This window comes from Oncorhynchus kisutch, linkage group LG17 (assembly GCF_002021735.2).
Source record: "Oncorhynchus kisutch isolate 150728-3 linkage group LG17, Okis_V2, whole genome shotgun sequence".
Lineage (NCBI taxonomy): Eukaryota > Metazoa > Chordata > Actinopteri > Salmoniformes > Salmonidae > Oncorhynchus > Oncorhynchus kisutch.
This window is the reverse complement of record NC_034190.2, coordinates 82,145,395-82,155,394: the sequence shown is the minus strand read 5'-3', so window position 1 is coordinate 82,155,394 and position 10,000 is coordinate 82,145,395. Positions and strand designations below refer to the sequence as shown.

Genomic DNA, 10,000 nt, shown 5'->3' with positions numbered 1-10,000 from the left:
TAATAGAAACCCTGCTACAGAGTCTTAACAGAGTCTTAGTAGAAACCCCGCTACAGAGTCTCAGTAGAAACCCCGCTACAGAGTCTTAGCAGAAACCCCGCTACAGAGTCTTAGCGGAAACCCTGCTACAGAGTCTTAGTGGAAACCCTGCTACAGAGTCTTAGTGGAAACCCTGCTACAGAGTCTTAGTGGAAACCCTGCTACAGAGTCTTAGTGGAAACCCTGCTACAGAGTCCTAGTAGAAACCCTGCTACAGAGTCTCAGTAGAAACCCCGCTACAGAGTCTTAGTAGAAACCCCGCTACAGAGTCTTAGCAGAAACACCGCTACAGAGTCTTAGTAGAAACCCCGCTACAGAGTCTTAGTAGAAACCCCGCTACAGAGTCTTAGTAGAAACCCCGCTACAGAGTCTTAGCAGAAACCCTGCTACAGAGTCTTAGCGGAAACCCTGCTACAGAGTCTTAGTGGAAACCCTGCTACAGAGTCTCAGTAGAAACCGTGCTACAGAGTCTTAATAGAAACCCTGCTACAGAGTCTTAACAGAGTCTTAGTAGAAACCCCGCTACAGAGTCTCAGTAGAAACCCTGCTACAGAGTCTTAGCGGAAACCCTGCTACAGAGTCTTAGTGGAAACCCTGCTACAGAGTCTTAGTGGAAACCCTGCTACAGAGTCCTAGTAGAAACCCTGCTACAGAGTCCTAGTAGAAACCCTGCTACAGAGTCCTAGTAGAAACCCTGCTACAGAGTCTTAGTAGAAACCCCGCTACAGAGTCTTAGCAGAAACACCGCTACAGAGTCTTAGTAGAAACCCCGCTACAGAGTCTTAGTAGAAACCCCGCTACAGAGTCTTAGTAGAAACCCGCTACAGAGTCAGTAGAAACCCCGCTACAGAGTCTTAGTAGAAACCCCGCTACAGAGTCTTAGTAGAAACCCCGCTACAGAGTCTCAGTAGAAACCCCGCTACAGTCTTAGTAGAAACCCCGCTACAGAGTCTTAGTAGAAACCCTGCTACAGAGTCTTAGCAGAAACCCTGCTACAGAGTCTTAGCAGAAACCCTGCTACAGAGTCTTAGCGGAAACCCTGCTACAGAGTCTTAGTGGAAACCCTGCTACAGAGTCTCAGTAGAAACCGTGCTACAGAGTCTTAATAGAAACCCTGCTACAGAGTCTTAACAGAGTCTTAGTAGAAACCCCGCTACAGAGTCTCAGTAGAAACCCCGCTACAGAGTCTTAGCAGAAACCCTGCTACAGAGTCTTAGCGGAAACCCTGCTACAGAGTCTTAGTGGAAACCCTGCTACAGAGTCCTAGTAGAAACCCTGCTACAGAGTCCTAGTAGAAACCCTGCTACAGAGTCCTAGTAGAAACCCTGCTACAGAGTCTTAGTAGAAACCCTGCTACAGAGTCTTAGCAGAAACACCGCTACAGAGTCTTAGTAGAAACCCCGCTACAGAGTCTTAGTAGAAACCCCGCTACAGAGTCTTAGTAGAAACCCCGCTACAGAGTCTTAGTAGAAACCCCGCTACAGAGTCTTAGTAGAAACCCCGCTACAGAGTCTTAGTAGAAACCCCGCTACAGAGTCTTAGTAGAAACCCCGCTACAGAGTCTTAGTAGAAACCCCGCTACAGAGTCTTAGTAGAAACCCCGCTACAGAGTCTTAGTAGAAACCCCGCTACAGAGTCTTAGTAGAAACCCCGCTACAGAGTCTTAGTAGAAACCCCGCTACAGAGTCTTAGTAGAAACCCCGCTACAGAGTCTTAGTAGAAACCCCGCTACAGAGTCTTAGTAGAAACCCCGCTACAGAGTCTTAGTAGAAACCCCGCTACAGAGTCTTAGTAGAAACCCCGCTACAGAGTCTTAGTAGAAACCCCGCTACAGAGTCTTAGTAGAAACCCCGCTACAGAGTCTTAGTAGAAACCCCGCTACAGAGTCTTAGTAGAAACCCCGCTACAGAGTCTTAGTAGAAACCCCGCTACAGAGTCTTAGTAGAAACCCCGCTACAGAGTCTTAGTAGAAACCCCGCTACAGAGTCTTAGTAGAAACCCCGCTACAGAGTCTTAGTAGAAACCCCGCTACAGAGTCTCAGTAGAAACCCCGCTACAGAGTCTCAGTAGAAAGCCCGCTACAGAGTCTCAGTAGAAACCCCGCTACAGAGTCTCAGTAGAAACCCCGCTACAGAGTCTTAGTAGAAACCGTGCTACAGAGTCTTAGTGGAAACCCTGCTACAGAGTCTTAGTGGAAACCCTGCTACAGAGTCTCAGTAGAAACCCCGCTACAGAGTCTCAGTAGAAACCCCGCTACAGAGTCTTAACAGAGTCTCAGTAGAAACCCCGCTACAGAGTCTCAGTAGAAACCCCGCTACAGAGTCTCAGTAGAAACCCCGCTACAGAGTCTCAGTAGAAACCCCGCTACAGAGTCTCAGTAGAAACCCCGCTACAGAGTCTCAGTAGAAACCCCGCTACAGAGTCTCAGTAGAAACCCCGCTACAGAGTCTCAGTAGAAACCCTGCTACAGAGTCTCAGTAGAAACCCTGCTACAGAGCAGCCATAGATATTATCTGTTGCAGCTATCAAAACCAGTGCACCTGCAGTGCAGGCAGCACTGTAAAAAAAAAACGTGTGTTTGTTGCTGAGCCAGGAAAATAAAGTAAGCATACTGCCTCGTCCCCATTGAGGTGCAAGCCCTTTACGAAGCAGCAAATTACAATCTCGAAAAAAGGAAATTCAGACAATTTGGAGGTGAAAAGATACTCCTTAAAATCAAATATGTTTTAAATTGCTTCTTCATTACATCCATTAAAGTCTCAGACAATTGTCTCCGTAAAATATTCAACACAATCAATCTCTGATCATCGTCTAGCAACAATAGACACGATCCGATTTATCATTTTATAGGCCGCCTCCTCACACAGAAACACATTTTCCAGGTCGTCTAATTGAGAAAGAAACATCAATCCACATATACACCTCACACTATTCTACTTGGCAGGAAAATAACTCCAGGAATTCTCTGTCTGTTTCCTCTGTTTGCTAAACCATTAAAGTCCAGTACCTACTGTAACATGAATGACCACAACGTTCGAGTGAACATTGGACAGAGAAATGTAATAGATTGTGACTTGCATATCGTCAAACCATCCTTCTCTCATCCTGGGATTTACGCTATTACTGACATAGAACACGGGGGCTTAAAAAGCAAAACCCCGTTGGGCCTCTACCAGAATGCTAACAAAATTAGCACAAACTAATAGCTAAATCAAATATGTTTTTTATATAACCTTTATTTTACCAGGTAGGCCAGTTGAGAACACCTTTATTTAACCAGGTAGGCTAGTTGAGAACACCTTTATTTAACCAGGTAGGCTAGTTGAGAACACCTTTATTTAACCAGGTAGGCTAGTTGAGAACACCTTTATTTAACCAGGTAGGCTAGTTGAGAACAAGTTCTCATTTGCAACTGTGACCTGGCCAAGATAAAGCATAGCAGTGTGAACAGACAACACAGAGTTACACATGGAGTAAACAATTAACAAGTCAATAACACAGTAGAAAAAAACAGAGTCTATATACATTGTGTGCAAAAGGCATGAGGAGGTAGGCGAATAATGACAATTTAGCAGATTAACACTGGAGTGATAAATGATCAGATGGTCATGTACAGGTAGAGATATTGGTGTGCGAAAGAGCAGAAAAGTACATCAATATAAACAGTATGGGGATGAGGTAGGTAAAAATGGGTGGGCTATTTACCGATAGACTATGTACAGCTGTAGACTAAATAGACGCTGTTCGCTAAATGCTAACGAACTAAAATGAACGTAAACTAATTGCAACAACGGGGACGTCCAGCTCTAAGTTATACGAGCATGGGTAGTAGCTACCGAAGGTCATTTTCAGTGAGTGTGGACATTTGCAACCGAAAGTGAAGGAGAGGAAGAGTGTAAATGAACAAAGTTGTGATCCATGCTTTTCTGAAGGAACAGCAGCATGTGTCCACAGAGCAGAGGGGAGAAGACCAGAGGAGAATTAAAAAACTCTAGTAGGAAGAACAAGGAAAAAAAAACTGGCAGCTGTACAGACAACACATCCAGAGCTGTTTGACTTCTGGCAGAAAGCCATTATAAGATGGCTGATTGCATACTAGTGAACTTCACCTCATGTACACCGTACAACAGAGACTCCCTGATAGAACTACAACGCTACGGACTCACCAGCTGATAGAACTACAACGCTACGGACTCACCAGCTGATAGAACTACAACGCTACGGACTCACCAGCTGATAGAACTACAACGCTACGGACTCACCAGCTGATAGAACTACAACACTACGGACTCACCAGCTGATAGAACTACAACTCTATGGACTCACCAGCTGATAGAACTACAACTCTATGGACTCACCAGCTGATAGAACTACAACTCTATGGACTCACCAGCTGATAGAACTACAACTCTATGGACTCACCAGCTGATAGAACTACAACGCTACGGACTCACCAGCTGATAGAACTACAACACTACGGACTCACCAGCTGATAGAACTACAACACTACGGACTCACCAGCTGATAGAACTACAACGCTACGGACTCACCAGCTGATAGAACTACAACTCTACGGACTCACCAGCTGATAGAACTACAACACTACGGACTCACCAGCTGATAGAACTACAACGCTACGGACTCACCAGCCGATAGAACTACAACACTACGGACTCACCAACCGATAGAACTACAACACTACGGACTCACCAGCTGATAGAGCTACAACACTACGGACTCACCAACCGATAGAACTACAACACTACGGACTCACCAGCTCCCACCGTCTCCCGTTGTGCTATTTACAAACAAACACATAACTGTTCAACTGTTCTGGGGAACTACGGGCGAGCTTCGTAATGTGAAACAATGTGACAGGTGAAATGAACAGCGCCATCTTCTTTATCTCCTAACGTATTGCACAAGTTGACTCTAGGTTTTAACTTAAAGTAGCTGCAAATATTTACATTTATTGTAAAACCTCAAATAAATAGTTTTGACGGTATTAAATAAATTTTCCGTATATACGGTATACCGCCCAAGCCTACGTAGGAAATAACCACTAGGAACGCATGGGTAAGAACCAACAGTTGATATACAGGGAGTCAGATGTCCCCTGTTCAACTTAACTTCAGTCTGCAAAGTGACAGATGACTCTACATCCACATGCTTCACTCACCATCTGCCTTCAATAAAACACAGAAAAGAGGCCGTCTGCATTTCCCCCAAAACATACGAATGATAATAACACCCACATCAAAGAGCTGTTTGAAGGGTCTTTACCACCAGGCATTCCAACAACAGTGGTGGGGCCTGCAGTTAAGAGCAGGCTAGGGGTGACTGAGGGTTAGGGATAGAGCCCTGCTCAGGGGCTAGGGGTGACTGAGGGTTAGGGATAGAGCCCTGCTCAGGGGCTAGGGGTGACTGAGGGTTAGGGATAGAGCCCTGCTCAGGGGCTAGGGGTGACTGAGGGTTAGGGATAGAGCCCTGCTCAGGGGCTAGGGGTGACTGAGGGTTAGGGATAGAGCCCTGCTCAGGGGCTAGGGGTGACTGAGGGTTAGGGATATAGCCCTGCTCACGGGCCAGGGTTATAGTGACAGGGTTAGAGCCCTGCTCAGGGGCTAGGGGTGACTGAGGGTTAGGGATAGAGCCCTGCTCAGGGGCTAGGGGTGACTGAGGGTTAGGGTATAGAGCCCCTGCTCAGGGGCTATGGTGATGAGGGTAGTGCTAGAGCCCAGGGCTAGGGGTGACTGAGGTTAGGGATAGAGCCCTGCTCAGGGGCTAGGGGGACTGAGGGTTAGGGATAGAGCCCTGCTCAGGGGCTACGGGGTGACTGAGGGTTGGATGGATAGTAGAGCCCTGCTCAGGGGCTAGGGGTGACCTGAGGGTTAGGGACGGAGCCCTGCTCAGGGGCTAGGGGTGGACTGAGGGTGTTAGGGATAGAGCCCTGCCTAGGGGCTAGGGGTGGACTGAGGGTTAGGGGGATAGAGCCCTGCTCAGGGCTGAGGGGGTGACTGTAAGGTGTTAGGGATAGTAGAGCCCTGCTCAGGGGCTAGGGGTGACTGAGGGTGAGGGATAGAGCCCTGCTCAGGGGCTAGGGGTGACTGAGGGTTAGGGATAGAGCCCTGCTCAGGGGCTAGGGGTGACTGAGGGTTAGGGATAGAGCCCTGCTCAGGGGCTAGGGGTGACTGAGGGTTAGGGATAGAGCCCTGCTCAGGGGCTAGGGGTGACTGAGGGTTAGGGATAGAGCCCTGCTCAGGGGCTAGGGGTGACTGAGGGTTAGGGATAGAGCCCTGCTCAGGGGCTAGGGGTGACTGAGGGTTAGGGATAGAGCCCTGCTCAGGGGCTAGGGGTGACTGAGGGTTAGGGATAGAGCCCTGCTCAGGGGCTAGGGGTGACTGAGGGTTAGGGATAGAGCCCTGCTCAGGGGCTAGGGGTGACTGAGGGTTAGGGATAGAGCCCTGCTCAGGGGCTAGGGGTGACTGAGGGTTAGGGATAGAGCCCTGCTCAGGGGCTAGGGGTGACTGAGGGTTAGGGATAGAGCCCTGCTCAGGGCTAGGGGTGACTGAGGGTTAGGGATAGAGCCCTGCTCAGGGGCTATGGGTGACTGAGGGTTAGGGATATAGCCCTGCTCACGGGCCAGGGTTATAGTGACAGGGTTAGAGCCCTGCTCAGGGGCTAGGGGTGACTGAGGGTTAGGGATAGAGCCCTGCTCGGGGCTAGGGGTGACTGAGGGTTAGGGATAGAGCCCTGCTCAGGGGCTAGGGGTGACTGAGGGTTAGGGATATAGCCCTGCTCACGGGCCAGGGTTATAGTGACAGGGTTAGAGCCCTGCTCAGGGGCTAGGGGTGACTGAGGGTTAGGGATAGAGCCCTGCTCAGGGGCTAGGGGGTGACTGAGGGTTAGGGATAGAGCCCTGCTCAGGGGCTAGGGGTGACTGAGGGTTAGGGATAGAGCCCTGCTCAGGGGCTAGGGGTGACTGAGGGTTAGGGATAGAGCCCTGCTAAGGGGCTAGGGGTGACTGAGGGTTAGGGATAGAGCCCTGCTCGGGGCTAGGGTGACTGAGGGTTAGGGATAGAGCCCTGCTCAGGGGCTAGGGGTGACTGAGGGTTAGGGATATAGCCCTGCTCACGGGCCAGGGTTATAGTGACAGGGTTAGAGCCTTGCTCAGGGGCTAGGGGTGACTGAGGGTTAGGGATAGAGCCCTGCTCAGGGCTAGGGGTGACTGAGGGTTAGGGATAGAGCCCTGCTCAGGGGGCTAGGTGTGACTGAGGGTTAGGGATAGAGCCCTGCTCAGGGCTAGGGGTGACTGAGGGTTAGGGATATAGCCCTGCTCACGGGCCAGGGTTATAGTGACAGGGTTAGAGCCCTGCTCGGGGCCAGGGTTATAGTGACAGGGTTAGAGCCTTGCTCGGGGCCAGGGTTATGGGGACAGGGTTAGAGCCCTGCTCGGGGCCAGGGTTATGGGGACAGGGTTAGAGCCCTGCTCGGGGCCAGGGTTATAGTGACAGGGTTAGAGCCCTGCTCGGGGACAGAGGAAGGAAAAGGCTAGTACTCACCAGTTTAAAATCCTGAATGCTACATATGAAGTAGGGAGTGTTGGCCTGCGGCTCTCCATATATACACAATCTGAAACACCAGAGAGAGAGACAATTAGAGGATGATAGACAGAGTACACGCAGCAGCTTAGCTGTGTGAGAGGGGGCAGGACTCGGGTGTGAGAGGGGCAGGACTCGGTGTGTGAGAGGGGGCAGGGCTCGGGTGTGAGGGGGCAGGACTCGGGTGTGGAGGGGGCAGGACTCGGGTGTGAGAGGGGGCAGGACTCGGTGTGAGAGGGGGCAGGACTCGGGTGTGAGAGGGGGCAGGACTCGGGTGGTGAGAGGGGGCAGGACCTCGGGTGTCTGAGAGGGGGCAGGATCTCGGGTGTGAGAGGGGGCAGGACTCGGGTGTGAGAGGGGGCAGGACTCGGGTGTGAGAGGGGGCAGGACTCAGGTGTGAGAGGGGGCAGGACTCAGGTGTGAGAGGGGGCAGGACTCAGGTGTGAGAGGGGGCAGGACTCAGGTGTGAGAGGGGCAGGACTCAGGTTTGTAGAGGGGGCAGGACTCAGGTGTGAGAGGGGGCCAGGACTCAGGTGTGAGAGGGGGGCAGGACTCAGGTGTGAGAGGGGGCAGGACATCAGGTGTGAGAGGGGGGCAGGACTCAGGTGTGAGAAGGGGGCAGGACCAGGTGTGAGAGGGGGCAGGACTCAAGGTGTGAGAGGGGGCAGGACTCAGGTGTGATGAGGGTGCAGGACTCAGGTGGGAGAGGGGGCAGGACTCAGGTGTGAGAGGGGGCAGGACTCAGGTGTGAGAGGGGGCAGGACTCAGGTGTGAGAGGGGGCAGGACTCAGGTGTGAGAGGGGGCAGGACTCGGTGTGAGAGGGGGCAGGACTCGGTGTGAGAGGGGGCAGGACTCGGTGTGAGAGGGGGCAGGACTCGGTTGGTGAGAGGGGGCAGGACTCGGTGTGAGAGGGGGCAGGACTCGGTGTGTAGAGGGGCAGGACTCGGTGTGAGAGGGGCAGGACTCGGTGTGAGTAGGGGCAGGACTCGGTGTGAGAAGGGGCAGGGATAGAGAAAGATGACTCAAGTAGCAAACAGAGTAACTATAAAAACGGACATTATACTCGCCGGAGTTGCGTATCTAATTTAAACAAATCAAACATTTAAATACTGTTAAAGAAGGTCAATTTAAGACACAAACAGCTCCGTCTATCAATAGAGGTGTATATTAAAAATACAGTACAGAAACACAAAGCGAGGCGTGGCTTAACGTGACCACACCTCCAGTAGAATACAGTCTTAGTGTGAACTGTGGTGTGATCCTAGAGTAGTCATGTTACTCCCATGTAATTAGACTAGCTTTGGTGTGATCCTAGGGTAGTCCTGTTACTCCCATGTAATTAGGGTAGTCCTGTTACTCCCATGTAATTAGGGTAGTCCTGTTACTCCCATGTAATTAGTCTAACTGTGGTGTGATCCTAGAGTAGTCCTGTTACTCCCATGTAATTAGGGTAGTCCTATTATTCCCATGTAATTAGAGTAGTCATGTTACTCCCATGTATTAGGGTAGTCCTGTTACTCCCATTGTAATTAGGGTAGTCCTGTTACTCCCATGTAATTAGGGTAGTCCTGTTACTCCCATGTAATTAGGGTAGTCCTGTTACTCCCATGTAATTAGGGTAGTCCTGTACTCCCGTGTAATTAGGGTAGTCCTGTTACTCCCATGTAATTAGTCTAGCTTTGGTGTGATCCTAGGGTAGTCCTGTTACTCCATGTAATTAGTCTAACTGTGGTGTGATCTAGAGTAGTCCTGTTACTCCCATGTAATTAGGTAGTCCTATTATTCCCATGTAATTAGAGTAGTCCTGTTACTCCCCTGTAATTAGGGTAGTCCTGTTACTCCCATGTAATTAGGGTAGTCCTGTTACTCCCATGTAATTAGGGTAGTCCTGTTACTCCCATGTAATAGGGTAGTCCTGTTACTCCCATGTAATTAGGGTAGTCCTGTTATCCCGTGTAATTAGGGTAGTCCTGTTACTCCCATGTAATTAGTCTAGCTTTGGTGTGATCCTAGGGTAGTCCTGTTACTCCCATGTAATTAGTCTAGCTTTGGTGTGGTCCTAGGGTAGTCCTGTTACTCCCATGTATTTAGGGTGGTCATGGTACTCCCATGTAATTAGGGTGGTCCTGTTACTCCCATGTAATTAGGGTAGTTCCGTTACTCCCCATGTAATTAGGGTAGTCCTGTTACTCCATGTAATTAGTCTAACTGTGGTGTGATCCTAGAAGTAGTCCTGTTACTCCCATGTAATTAGGGTAAGTCCTGTTATTCCCATGTAATTAGAGTAGTCCCTGTTACTCCCAGGTAATTAGGTAGTCCTGTTATCCCATGTAATTAGAGTAGTCCCTGTTACTCCCATGTA

General features: G+C 50.1%; 1 protein-coding gene across 2 annotated transcripts in view; it reads right to left on the bottom strand.

Annotated features, from left to right (window-relative positions):
* The window catches only part of LOC109883993 (arginine-glutamic acid dipeptide repeats protein-like), a 195,699-nt gene that overhangs the window by 32,605 nt on the left and 153,094 nt on the right, over positions 1-10,000 (bottom strand). For both annotated transcript variants that reach the window (XM_031794801.1, XM_031794800.1), the window contains exon 3: positions 7,599-7,668. In XM_031794801.1, the coding sequence (XP_031650661.1) occupies positions 7,599-7,668 (70 nt within the window). The remainder of the gene's footprint in view (positions 1-7,598; positions 7,669-10,000) is intronic.